The sequence below is a fragment of the Vitis riparia genome, chromosome 6, assembly GCF_004353265.1.
Source record: "Vitis riparia cultivar Riparia Gloire de Montpellier isolate 1030 chromosome 6, EGFV_Vit.rip_1.0, whole genome shotgun sequence".
Lineage (NCBI taxonomy): Eukaryota > Viridiplantae > Streptophyta > Magnoliopsida > Vitales > Vitaceae > Vitis > Vitis riparia.
The window spans coordinates 17,638,732-17,653,464 of record NC_048436.1 but is presented as its reverse complement, the minus strand read 5'-3'; the positions used below and the strand labels follow the sequence as shown (position 1 = coordinate 17,653,464).

The 14,733-nt window shown below is 33.3% G+C and overlaps 3 protein-coding genes across 3 annotated transcripts; 1 reads left to right on the top strand and 2 right to left on the bottom strand.

Moving 5' to 3' along the window:
- Positions 1–660: 660 nt before the first annotated feature.
- LOC117916223 (ACT domain-containing protein ACR9-like) lies at positions 661–5,150 on the bottom strand. The gene is made up of 6 exons (XM_034832150.1): positions 4,848–5,150; positions 3,803–4,021; positions 3,617–3,722; positions 2,425–2,776; positions 1,384–1,668; positions 661–998 (listed from the first exon to the last, which is right to left on the bottom strand). Exons 1-6 carry the CDS (start codon positions 4,999–5,001, stop codon positions 852–854), a joined length of 1,263 nt encoding a protein of 420 aa, XP_034688041.1. The 5' UTR covers positions 5,002–5,150; the 3' UTR covers positions 661–851.
- Positions 5,151–7,595: 2,445 nt separating this feature from the next.
- On the bottom strand, positions 7,596–8,228 carry LOC117915692 (histone H4). The gene has a single exon (XM_034831324.1). The coding sequence runs from the start codon at positions 8,183–8,185 to the stop codon at positions 7,874–7,876; it is 312 nt and encodes a 103-aa protein (XP_034687215.1). The 5' UTR covers positions 8,186–8,228; the 3' UTR covers positions 7,596–7,873.
- A 4,803-nt stretch (positions 8,229–13,031) lies between these two features.
- Positions 13,032–14,019, top strand: LOC117916861. Its single transcript, XM_034833058.1, has 3 exons — positions 13,032–13,193; positions 13,285–13,330; positions 13,868–14,019. Exons 1-3 carry the CDS (start codon positions 13,073–13,075, stop codon positions 13,869–13,871), a joined length of 171 nt encoding a protein of 56 aa, XP_034688949.1. The 5' UTR covers positions 13,032–13,072; the 3' UTR covers positions 13,872–14,019.
- Positions 14,020–14,733: the final 714 nt, after the last annotated feature.

Here is a 14,733-nt window from a genome sequence, read left to right as displayed (position 1 = left end):
TAAACGAAACGACACCATGATTGGAGCATATTCAATAGAATGGGGGAATAGAGTTTGCAATAACTATTTACATAATTAGTTTAACTAATAGTTGGCATGAGCTATCACAGTACCTACTCATATCACTAGTTTACAATAATTTAACTTGAAATAAGGCATAAAAAAATGTTCTGAAGAAGCCCTAATCCAACTTTTTATTTTTTTTTATTTTTTATAAATGGATGTTCGGGCCAGTTTACGTGCACCTCAACTAATCCCACGGAGCCTTGAAGTTAACGATTGGTAAACCTCCAGTGGCCCTGAGGGGACTCGAACTGAGCCCATCCAACTTCTTACTAACTCAAATTAGCATTTAATCAAAACAAAGTAAACCACCCATCAATTTCCTCTTCAAATTTAATTAATTTAGTTCTTAAAATTGATTAGGTCAGTTTGATTTGATTTGATTTTAATGCTCAAACCCGAGCTGACCAAACCATGCACACTCCTAGCCGCCATACGAAAGAAAAACTCGCACGAATGCAAGACCAGAAATCTATTAGTGATCATTTGTAAGGGAGTAAAGCCAGTAAAGCTGAAACTGATCAGAATAACCTAGCTTGCAACTAGGAAAAGAGAGAAACTTGGAGTACATTGCAAAGCATCAATGGCATCTATAACTGGAAGGAAGAAAATGCTCATCACATTATAAATTAAACTCTCCTCAGCAATAGATGCTATGCATTTAGATGTAATCAGAAATTATTGCACTGTACATGGTGGGTAAGATCTTTCAAACCCAAATACAGAAATGAGAGAGCAAACATGGTAACATGAGTGAAATTCAGAATTGAAAGTAAAGAAGGATCAGCTCACCAGCCCATCAGGATTCTTCTAACTCTATCTACAATCTGATTTCTACCCACCATATTCAATAATTGAAATTCGCAATTCTCTTCCAAGAGAAATTTGTAGACCTCCCATTCTCGATCTGATGTTGAATGCCTCCCGATTTCAGCCTATAAATCAAAAGAGGGAAGTGTTAAGAATTCAATAATTCAACTAATTTGCAATTTGCAGGTTATTCAAGAAACCATTGCACAATGGGACTTCTGTGAACAGGCTATCGACTTCATCATGATATCCTTAGGATTGGCAAAGGATGAAAATCATGCAACTACATGGATGAAATAATATAACATGCATCCAGTCATTAGGCTTGACTCGTGAGTTCTAATGCAGAGACAGAATTTTTTAACTAAATAATCAGTGTTTAAACTGGTTACACTTCATTAATCCTGCTGCAACACACTGCCTGTAGCCAGTTCACAGCAGTTGCAAGCAGTTGCAATGTGCTGATGAGGTTTTCTGAATCGCTTCCATTTAGATTCCATGTTTTCTTACCGAGAAAATACAGATCCCAAGCATTTTTAGAGCAAGTGTGGCATCAAAGAAAACTCGTGGTCTTCCCTTCCCTGATAACTCAACTGGATTAGCAACCAAAAGTTCAGTGTCTGGTCCACGGTTCGAAATGACGACACGTAGTGGATGAAGCATCTCCACCTTCAGACGAGAACACAAGGCACTTTGCTTCTCAGGATCCACAATCTTTTTCCCATCCTTTTGCTGGATAAATAGATCTAAATCACGATAACCTTTGGTGTTTTGTGAGAATCGACCATATGATATCTAAATAACAAGAACAAGGAATTATATCAGCCAATGTCGTGTTAGTCAGCAGAAATGGAGTTGATATTCACATGGTCTGTTTACAACATCTAAGGAAAAATTGAAAACTTGATCCTGATCACGATATCACAGGAAAAAAAGCGTAAAGAAATCACCATCAAGTTTCTGGATATTCATATTTTACTAATCAGCATCTCATTAGAGTGCTACTACTTATTAGCAGCAAAGCCAGTAACTGGCTTATGAAAACCAATCAAATAGGAATCCATGGAAATGCTTTGTGTTTTGCTAATGAGACTGGTTTAAACAAATCCCATTGGATGACATGAATTGGCTGAATTTTGTTAATCACAATTTGATGTACTAAGATTACAGTGCAACAGAGATCTGCAAAACAGATAGCTATGCATTCTCCGGGTCAGGTTGGTAGGAAGCTTTGATTTTTAAATATTATATGATATCATTTAAAGAAGAGTGGCACCATATGCCATCATATCCTTTTTTTGGATGGGGGGTTGGGGGGGTGGTGGACAGAGGCACTAATCAACAAAAGACTACCATCTCAGATCGATGTAACCCAATCACGTCATTTTCTATAAAATAGCACAGTGTGATAAGTCAAGTAGTGAACCACTTCCATTTCCAGCTTAATATAATGAAGCTGACACAAAAATACCCGACACCAAATTCTTAACTAGTAAAGCTGCTTGTCAAAACTTAAAACCCATTAGATAAACATGAGTAGATGATCAGTACCTTGATATTGCAGTCTTTCAAAGTTCTTAAAATGTCGTAAACAAGACCCTTGTGATCAACACAATGTATTTGAAGCAGTGTGTGAGCTGGACTCAAGGAATTGTCCACAGTTACACTGGCTTTCTTTAGAATTGTCATATCTGGGCTGAGAGCTTGTGAGTGGGATTCCTTATCTGATAGTTCACATCTGAACAACTCTTCAGCTATCCCTGGAGAGAGAGAAGAGATACACTGATGATTTTCATATTCAGGACCTGCCAACTGAAGTTCACAGCTGATACATGATTCCCCTAAAACAGCATACAATTGTTCCAACGTGTCATCTTGTCTCTTTTTTGTATGCAGAAGCTCCCTGGAATATATTGCAGGAGACAACAGAGATTAATAACCAACAGGATTCCAGCTTTAATTAATTGGTGACATTTTATAACATCATATAACTACTAAACAAAAACCTTTCATCAATCAAAGGGAGACAATAAACTGGGTCCAGCCAATTCCCGTCCACCCTCCAACATACTGATATCTCAATTTAACAGTTTGTATGATATTCTTAGTGAGTTATTTTTGGTTGTTGGGGGGACATTCTTCAATGAAAAAGGTAGGAAAACACCAGTGTAGACACCAAGCAGAAAAATGGACAAACAAAAATGGAATTATAGATCCATGTATCAGCCACTGTCCCCCAAACTGGTAACTTGAAAACTCCTAGAAACTAAGCTGATGAGAGAAAGCAGATATTTAAAAAAACGGAAAAGCTTAATAGAAAGATCAAAAGCTTAAAAGTAGTACTAGGCAAATGTCAAGACTCTAGCCTGATCTCAATACCCTGGTGGACGTGAGCACTAATCTAAGGGTAATGTCACCAAGGTAATAATGAATACCAAGTGAAATTTGCATTGAATTAATCAGGAGAACACAGAATTAAATAATGAAACTTGTCGATGATCACTTGAAAAAGTGGGCCTTTGATAAAAGTCTAATGAAATTTAAGGATAAGACAAAGAAAGAAACTATCTAGGAGCTACATTAGAAGCTCTTTCATTTTTCTCAGAAACCGACTACTCACTGACTCGTCCAAAACAAGTAGCTTCTGGACAGCACATACATTTAGCATGTGGTAGAAAGTTGTGTTGTATGAGATGCAGTTGACACATGCAAAAATCAGGTGAACCCCAATACAAACACTCACATGTTATCTGTTATAAAGAAGAGGTCCAAGACTCTGCCATCAGGAGTGGTTGTCACTTTCACCCTTTGAATTGCAAGCTCGAGCTCACTGAGAACTTGAGTGACATCTAATAAAGATCAATACCCACATTAGGGCTGCAAATAAACAAAATGAAAGAAGAACCCAAAGAAAAAACACTGCTTTTACCATGCAACAATCCTTTTCGATCTAGGCAAAAGAACTTCAACAAGTAAACTGGAGAAGGCGCGGTGCAGTCCGACTGCTGGTTGAAGCAATATGACACTGAACACGGTGGACATATAGATATAAGGCGATCTTTCAAATTTGACCATCTTATGATGTGGGAGCTAGAATGAGGAATCACCCATAATACTATGTAGCACCATATACCATCAGTTGAAATGTCTACAGACAGACATGTTTCATAGAAAAAACAGGATCTGTCAGTATAAGCAGTGGAAACCCATTCAAAGCTTAGACCCAAAAAAATAAAATAAAATTCCAATTAGCATTTATAAGTCAACCATCACACTGGTTTGAAAAATTGAATCCAGAAAATGAGTGAAAATAGGAAAAATTACAACTACTAAAGAATTGGCATCCAGACAACAAAAAGCGCTTTAACAAAATTGGTCAGACATGATACAGTTGCATGGTTACATGTTTATGAACATGGAAAACACAAAATTTTGGAATTATAACCGATGGCCCAGAAATAGTGAGAGGTGGCATCAAAGTTACTAAAGACAATAAAGAAAATTCGGTCCATCTATCATCTCCATTGACTGGAAAAAAACAAGGAACAAAGTATTGAAATAAAATTGGAAAAGGAAGTCTCATTGCACATCAAATCCTAACGAATAGGCTAAAAGTCCAATTGGTAGGTGAAAAAATGTTGGATAATTTTCTTTTTGTTTGGGAGCCAATAATACAAAGGTTCCACCTAAGGGAAAACTAATACGACACTTGTTTTTGGTTGAATTGAGTACTTTCTCCTCCTTCGTCGCAAACCAATAAAAAAATTTCAGGTTTTCTTTTTTTTTTTTTTCTGTTTCTTTTTTTCCCTCTGTTTTCTCAGCAACCAAGCATAGGAAAAAGATTACGTACACGAAGAGAAAAACCAAAATTATCCAGAGATTAAAGCACAAAAATTAAAACAACCAAAAAAAAAAGAGTAATTGAAATGCAAATCAAACGCATAAAAAAACTGAACCAAACACAACAATAATACCTCCTTTGGTAATGTAGAGTCCAAAATTCAGGATTGTTCTGCAGATATCGCATCCGAGGCCGGTCTTATCGGGACAATTCACGGTGATGACGCAGGGCTCACCCAGCTTCGTCCCTTTCTGAATCAAAACGACGTCGTCGTTAAGCACGATCATAGCGGAAAATTCCGATAAGTTGCCGGATTCCCAATCCAAACAAATCTCCCCCACGCGTTGAAACGGGGTTACACGGCGGATTTCCCCTGTGGAGTTGGATCCGTTCTCTATTAGAATCTAGAGAGAGAGGGAGGAGCTGTGACAAAAAGCTGAGAACCGCGCTCAGTGAAGTTGGTTGTCCCCAATATATTTTCCAAGTTGCCACGTGTCAAAAAAGTTATGGTCGTTGAAATCTGTTTTGGGTGAGGAGTATAGGTGTCAACGTATGTGGAAACGTGAATCTTACACACTGTTAGCGGTTGCAATAACATGAATCGAAAATGATATATTTAAAGACATAAAAATTTTGGTGATAATTTATTTATAAATTGACTCTAGGAATATGAATTCAAAATAACTAGATAAATCTTTTAAAACATTTATTTAAAATTATATTTCAATTTCAATTCTGATTAATTACAAATCCATTAGCTGTTTTAAAATCATGAAACATAATTCTTTTAGGAAAAAATATTATTCATTAATTTCTTTAGATTATGGTTGATTCTCGAAAATGTTAAGAAAAAAAAATTTAATATTGATTTCATCATAATTGTTTTTTAATTAAATATAATTAAAATTAATTACAATTTTATAAATTTTAAAACTATTTAATCCTTATATAATGGAAGAAACTAAATAAAATAAATTTTAAAAACATATAAAATCAATTTATTAACTTTGAATCTATTTCTTATTTTTTATTGGGGGTTGTTATTCGCAACATCAATTTTACTAAATGTAACTTTTTTTGTCATATTTTTTCCACATATACATTTTTTAATAAATAACTCTTTCTAACATTTTCTCAATATATTAAACCTAAATTCTAATTGATTAAAGTTACAATGAATAACGAAATTCAATCATCTAATGACAATTTTTAAGAAAGATTTATAATTTTTATTTTTTTATAAAGAAATATATATATATATATATATATATATATATATATATATATATAAAAACTAGCCACCTCGATGGGGCTTTGGCATCCTAGGAGGCGATAGCGGCGGCAACAATTAGGATTTGGAGTAGGGATGGAAGTCGGCAACCACCAACGGCGGTGGTTGGACTAAATTTTTTGCTTATAATAATAATAAAATTCTAATTCTTTTATTTATTTATAATATTTACTAAATTACTAATTTTTTTGTAAGAAAACATTATAGTAACCACATAAATTATTAATTTAAACAAGATTTGTTTTTTCCAATTATCACCAATTTTACTAATTTCAATGTTTTAATTTATTTTTTTTGTAAATTTTAACTAATTGCTTCATGTTTTAATTTTTTAAATTCTTTAACTTTGTCATGTACATTCTCATATGATGAGAGGGGGAGAAGAAAGAGGAGGGAGAGGAGGAAGGAATAAGGGAGGGTAGTTTAAGAATCTAAAATACTGCATTAGTAAGAATGGTGTTGCAAATAGCCATTGAATTTTTATTTTATTTTATTTCTCAAATTTTATAGAACTAAACACAATTTTATAATTTTTGATTAAAATATTTTTAAAAATATTATATCTAATTAAAATATTTTTTTTATTAATTTAGAGAATATTTCATTTTTTGAATCTATTATTTCTCTATTAATTACTACATGAAAATTCAAAAAAAACAAATATCCTGATTTCGATAGATTGTGATCAACATATGAAGCCAAGATAGGTAAACAGCTCCTTTTCTATAAAATTCTGTCTGGAAATGATTTTTGTTATCAATTTGACTCCAATCTTTTTTGAATAGAAACAGACATTTTTCCATTTCCACGGTTCATCATAGCATATTTGGAACCAAATAAATGAACCCTATCCTGGAAACAAATAAAATGCAAAATGGTTAGATTATATGGTTGGCCTTCTGTTGGCGACTGGGCCTCATTGAAAAGGACGGATCTAACCTTTGGACGAAACCAAGGGACATTCCAATCAAAATCACAACCTACGCCGTCACTAGTCAAACTTCACTAAACACAATAGTCCAACTCGTGAGAACGAAAGGCAACTTTATTGCAACTCACAAGGACCGCGCGATTTCTGACTCACTAAACAAAAATGAACAAAAGATAAAAATAATATTATATAAAAAAGAATAACCCAAATCTTAATAACAATAATTTTAGAATTAATTAAAATACATTGATAAATGAAAAAAGATGTATTTCTCAACATAATCTAAATTCTAATGATAATTATTAAGCTACAAAATATAAAAAATATAATTCAAAATTGAAACAATTAAATTAGTTTAATAACAAATTATATATATTAAATATTTGACAAAATAAATTACTATTACATCTTAAAAATAAAATTAACTTTTAAAAGAAATAATATCTTATATGAATAAACAAATTTACAACTATTAATATATATATATATATATATATATATATATATATTAATTTAATAATTTTAAAAAATACCTAAAATAATTTTGTAAAATATCCTTACTATTATTTAAAATAAGCATTACTTAACAAGTCACCAGATTCTTATGCTACAAGCCAAGATTCAAGAAGTTTCCACATAGATCTAAAACACCAACTTGATTTAAACAAAAGACAATCGAATCATGCAATTAGCTTTCCAATCCAAGCTGTTGACAGACTCCCCCTTTTTTCCACACTGGATTCTTTCAACAACCAAAGATGAACATTGATGAAAGGGAAACGAAAAGAATCCAAAACAAATTGGGCAAAGTTCAAATTTCCATTACTTGTGGAAAATGAGAGTTGCAGACAACAGTGAAACAAGAGTCCTTAAAAACAATCTAAAAACACAATCTACATCCACTAGCGATGGATCAAAAGCTTTTAAGAAATTACAATTAACCGCCAAATCCATAAAGGGTCCTTCCCTGCCTCTTGAGAGCATAAACCACATCCATGGCGGTGACGGTCTTCCTTCTCGCATGTTCAGTGTAGGTCACAGCATCGCGAATCACATTCTCAAGGAAGATCTTAAGAACCCCTCTGGTTTCCTCATAGATCAGCCCACTGATCCTCTTCACACCACCTCTTCTCGCAAGCCGGCGAATGGCAGGCTTGGTGATACCCTGAATGTTATCTCTGAGAACCTTCCGGTGGCGCTTGGCACCTCCCTTACCCAAGCCCTTTCCACCCTTTCCACGGCCAGACATTTTCAGCTAGAATTCTAGGGTTTCGGATTTGATTTTGATGCGATACAATGGAGTTTTGATGGGTATTTATATAGAATGTGGAGTTTGAACTTCAGAGCGTGAAAATATCGGCGGGGATTAATGGCGGTCCTTGGTTTAAATTCAATCTACGGCCCTTGATGTCGATCCGCGTAGTGAGTTTGAATTGTATGTGAGTCGTCGATTTGGAGTCAATCGACGGATGAAAGCGTTTAGCAGATAGTTGGACGCGGATTGTGCTGTCTTCGAGGGAAGTATTAGTTTTGGCGGGTTCCAAAAGGGCAGCGTGGATTTAGTGCACAATTCAAAATTTTTACTCTACCCATCTATTTTGATATAATCATACTAGTATTTCTAAAATTTGAAAAAATTATGGTACAATCTTCTACACTTTAAGGGAAATAATAAACATAATTTTCGAAACCAATATGAATTATATTTAAAATTTAAAAAAATTTCTATGATAAATATATTAGATGGATATAAATTACAATAAAAATAAGTTTTTATACATGGATGATAAAAATAAATTATTATTTATTTATCATAAAATAAAATTTTCATATTATTTGTAGAATAATATTCATCGGCTTAAATATCAAATAGTCAAATCTAATATTCGATTTATGTTTTGGTTTATTTATTTGATTAATTTAAGAGTAAAGTAATTTTGAGTATTTTTTTAAAAATTGGAGTTGTCACTATAAAGTGAATCCACTTGTTTAATGGTCCATCTTAAATGTAAAGAAGGTCTAATTTTTTCAAATTTAAGAAGATGTTGTGTGTGTGGCATTTTGGCATACTCAAATTTTAAATTTATGTTTCATATTCATTGCAATTATTATTTAGTAACTTTAGTTTAAATTGCTTGAATCGAGCTTATCCTTATGATAATTGTACAAATGCATGATAATTCGAGTCAAAAATAATAATTGGATTTGGATTACTATTTCTATTAAAAAAAATAAGATATTGTAAAAATGCGTAGAATTATGATCTTGCTAATTTCTACCAAGTGATTACAAAACTCATGCTTGCTTGTAGTAAGGGGTTTGGTTATCATTATCAAGGATTTTGATTTGTGTGATTCTTCCATATATATATCCAATGAATTCAAAATCAATTTGTTCCATCATGACATGATATATTGTATTTTTCCTAATATCTTTAAAACACTAACCATCTCTATAGACCACATATTTTGCTTTAAACTTGAGTCCGGAAAAAATCTCAAATCCATTACACGTTTTTATTTGCTTGTGCAAATTTAATATATTGTGCCTCAATTGTGGAAAAAATAACACGATTTTTTGGAAAATTTGGATTACTTTATTTCCTGATCCTAGATCTCATAAGGCGCATGTTATTTATCATAGGTTTCTCCAAATCTAACGTAGCAAAAAACTATGACTATAAAAACCAAAAGACATAATATCTAAATATTAGAACTCATGTCTACGATTTGAATGTTCCCAAATCTTTTTCAAGTTGAAGAAAATGTCGAAAAACATCATAAAACTCGTCTACTTGATATTTTTCCACCTAATTTGTCCTCACATGGGCTTAGGCATAATAAAGTGTGAGTTTTTCTCTTCTTTCTTAAGAATGGCTAGGTTTCTCTTTAGTGGTTCGTTGGAAGACAAAAAAAGACAAAAGACTAAACCCTAAACTCCTAAGGGGGTTTATATGGCTCTCTATGAGTTTAAGTGGTTTGAACCCAAATTAGGTTTGTCACCTAATCCAACCCACCTAGGTTTTAATCAATTAATTAACTATATTAGGGTTCAATTAATTAATTAGTCTAATTTAGAAAGTCAATTCACAAGATCTAGTACAACTTTACATTTTTATCAAAATACTTTTATGCATAATAATGAACTAGGAACCCAAATCCCTTAAATAAAATGCACCCCCACAAATTAGAAGCTCTAGTGGGGATTACTATGACTCATAGAAAAATATTGACTTTCTTATAATTTAATTTTAAAGTTGATTAAACATTCCACTAAAGAAAGTCAACTAAACTCTAATATCTTATGAAATTACAACGAGCTAATAGGGTTTGTAACCTACTATTTATTGCATACAAATTTCCCATAAAACTAGTATATGTAATCTAACAGGATAGTGCTATTAACCCGTTATAATTACTTTTCCATTCCTTGAGTTAAAGATCTTCCTGTTATGTGATCAATTGACATATTTTAGCTCATAAAAAGCATATGTCCAATTTCATTTAAGGAATTATTAAGACCACATATTTTATAATCACATGTCATTTGGATCGCCGATGAAACACACTATCTCAATCCTATAAGATATCATAATGTAGGATACCTGTTGCCACCAGCCTCCATTAATAGTGATTCAATTCGTGAGGATATATGACTACATTAAGGTCTCACTCATAAGTTAAAATCTCCTATTGATTTTAGTATAAGCTCAATATCCTCTCAAGGTTGAGAGTCTATATAATATAGTAACTTTGTGAATCATGACAACCTAATAACTTTATGTTATGTTCATCATAGATTCAAACTGATGTATAACCATGCATACTAATGCATTCACCATATGAAACTCATCCCAACAACTGAGACAAATCATTCTCCAATTAGGATATAGTACACTACAACTTCTATTGAGTTTATCCAAATCCATGAACCGATTATGAGCTATTGATCATCTTATAAGAAACTCATAACTTATATATTTTGTGCAACTCCTAATATACCAAAATAATGTATAATGCAAATAATATGGATTTGAATGTTCAAATTAATATCAATGCAAACAATAGATAGAAAAGTGGAAGCTTATGTCTAACTTTATTACATCATATTCTGCTTTTAAATGATATATCCCAACAATCTCATAACTCATTTCAATGCCATTCAATGTTTTTTATTTGGATTTGTATGAATTTTGCACACCATGTCTATTGTATGTATAATATTAGATTTTGTATGTATGAAACTCATGACTATAGAAGCATATGGAATATGCCTCATCTCATTATTATTTTTTAAATTATCTGAATTTTACTTTAAACTTAAAGTCTTCAGGAAGCCTCATCCCAACCAGTTTGGCATTCTTCATATTGAACTCCTTAACAATCATTCAATATGTTTTTTTGTGATAGTCTTAACTTTCTTACTTTTCCATCACATTTAACCTTCATGTCTAGCTAGAATTTGCTTTTTCGATCCAAATCATTTTATGGATTTTCTCAAATATTTTTAACTTGTTAATCTAATATATTTTTCAATGAATGGCATGTCATCAACATATAGTAAAGGAACGATACAATTATCATCCACGAATTTCTAAGAGAAAGCCAGAGATTTAAGAGCGTTTTACATTTGTGTAAACTATATGAACTTTTCCTAAGATTTAACAATATTATAGAGACCTTCCTTGAAATTTGATAGTACTGCATACACCTTCCCTTTATTTTGACACATAACAGTGACATCATATGTTCGATTTTGTTTCTAACATCTTAATTAACTTAAATGTCTTCACTAAAAATGATTTAAATCACACTAAACATCAATTTGGGATTTTTCCCCCCTTTATTCCTCCTCTATAAAACTCAAATCTTCAAACTTAATTATAAAATACAAATCCACATCAATTCTTTTCTTTTTTTCTTTGAATCACCGTGTAGAAAAATAATTTCGACATTCAATTACTTAGACTTGAAGCCTAAGCTTATATGAGGTCTAAACTAACTCAAACAAAGGACATTTTGACACCTTGAGAAAATATCTTATAAAGGTCATACCTTTCCCCTCTTCAAACCCTCGTATAATTAACTTTGCTTTGTGTTTGATGTGATTGCTTTTATCCTTCGATAAGAATACTCATTGATTTTTTCGAACTTTTTAACCCTTTGGTAATTCAATAAGATAGTATATGACATTCCTATACAAAGAATTAATATCATCTTTGTATACTTTTTATTCATGCACTCTTACTTGTTAATAACTTTCTAGTTTTTTCCCATCTCATATACTGTCTAGCATAGAACTCGTTATACATATTCACTAGCATAGAACTTTTAAATATGTTGATTCATCCTTGTAGATATTCTTAATTGAGGTGTGAATGGTGGTGAGTTGTGAGAGGATTAATATTCATCTTCCAATGTAAGAGGATTGATCACTTTTATACTAGTATTGTAAAGTTTATCAACATATTCAAAATCTTTTACTACTTGATCTTCTAAAGTTGCAACATTCCAACTTTCAATTATTCTTTTGCTTTGGGATCCCATGGTCAATAACAAAGCTCATCATTCTAATAACCCAAGAAAATAGAACATCTTAATTGTCAACAAGATTCAAGCTTTGTTCTTTTGATGCACAAAGATAGATCTTATATATGAAATTCTCAAATGTGTATGTGAAACTTTGATTCCTCTCTAAACTTGTTCTGGATAATCTTCTTTACGAGAATCTGAAGAAGAGAGTTCAATCGGATAACAAGCAATAAGCATTGTCACAAATGGTGTGTTGCATCTTTTTACAATCTTACCTTTTCAAATTTATGGGACATGTTACTAAGAAACATTTTTTGTTTACCAAACTAGGCGTGATAACTACTCCCATAATTCATGGGTGTCAAATGGTTGAAATTGGGAGGGGAAATCCAACAAGGCCGAGGGAGCGGTCCGAAGGCCCATTAATGCATGGAGACCCCGGGCGGACAGTGGGGCCTCAATTCAAGGCCTGAGCTGGACTGGGCTTGGCTAACTTTTGTCATGCCTACGTACCAATACTCTCGAATCAAACAGCCTCTCTACAGAAGTCCAGAAGAAGAGGCACCGAACAGAGCCAGGAGAGTGATCGGAAGTGAGACGCAGAGATGCGGAAGTTCGATCCGTGGCCCGTATTTTTCAGGCGAGAGTGGAACCGGAACTGGCCTTTCCTGGTCGGTTTCTCCGTCGCGGGCACCATCATTACCGTGAATTCTCTTAGCCTCACAGGTACTATACTACTACCTTCTCTTCATCTCTTTCTTAACCGTTAAGCTCTAATCATCTGATAAAAATCGACTTTTTTCTTTACGATCTGCAGAAGAGGATGCCAAGAAGTCGCCCTTCGTTCAGAGGCACGATAGGAGGTACCTCTCAAAACTCCTTTAATTCATCTCGGTGCGCGACACCCTAGATTTTGTATAGCGTCCATCAAAACATTTTTTTTTACTTAATTTTTCCTCCTTTTTTTTTTGTTCGTGTGTGTTAGATTGGGTATTGAATATCTTGTATTTTCCTTATATACTGCGCCAATAGCAGTGTTGTTTCTCATTGTTTACTTTTATCGTACTTTATTGCACGTCTCCATTAAATTTGTTTGAAATTTATGAAGAGAATTACCAGAGATCACAGGTGCTGAATTGAATTTGTTCGGAGGTTGATAAATTGATGGCATATATTGAATTTGCCAAAATAACCAATCTGGTAATCACAATGGAGATAAAGAATGTTACACACTTTCTTAAGGTAATGGCTGCATGACTATCACCTTCAAAGGAGCGGAGCTGAGCTGAGCTGAGCAGGGATAATGAAATGTATTAATGTTGAATAGCTAGAATTTTAGATGGTGCATGCATTCTTGTTGTAGAGCTGTTAGTTTAATGCTTTCCTTTTTCTATTTGTAGGTGAATTTCTGTAAGCCAATGGAGTACTTGCGGATACACGCTCTTTTTGGGAGGAAAGGAAAGACTTGCTTCTGTTTTCACGGCGTATAGTAACAAAAGAGATGTTATTCTTGTGTTAGCAGTTGCTTTGACTCAAATAATATTGAATGCAAGTAGTTAGGTTATATACCTATGTCCTTCCCAAACTCAAGACCCTTTGTCCATCTAAGGCAAATAGATAATCCGTCTAGACCAAGATAAGCTTCGTCTAGCGCAAGAGGTGAGAGATTTCCTTCTTCTTTAATGTCAGATGGAGTGGACAAGTCAAATCGACTGAGACTTTCAAACAAACAAATCAACTCAGTCGAAGTTTTCAGGCATTGAACAGATAGTTAATCACACTTAATGTCTTGAGCGACAAACTAAACGACATTTACACCCAAAAATCAGTGTTAATTAATCGTTGCATGCAATTAGCGACATTGACAAACGTAAATGTATAGTCAACTACATAATTCGAGATTTTTGCACGATAACCAACAAATGGCATAAGTCAACAACTCTTGCTTGGTATGATTGCCCAAACCACGTTGAAATGAAGATGTTGACCGTCTTATTAAGGTTTGTAATATGCACAATCATCATTGCAAGAAAGACACGAATGCATAATCAGTGTTGTGATGATGGTGTCATATGCTCTATAAAAACCCTTTGAGAAGCAAAAAAGTATGCGCATTCATAGCTATTCAAAACAATTTGATTCCTCCTTATTGACTTCTAACTCAAGTTTTGGAGGGGTGCACCTGGATCACATGTCCAAACATCCTTTTATGCAAAGAATAGAAGAAGTTCGTTTGACTTCAATGAAGTCCGTTTGACTTCAATGA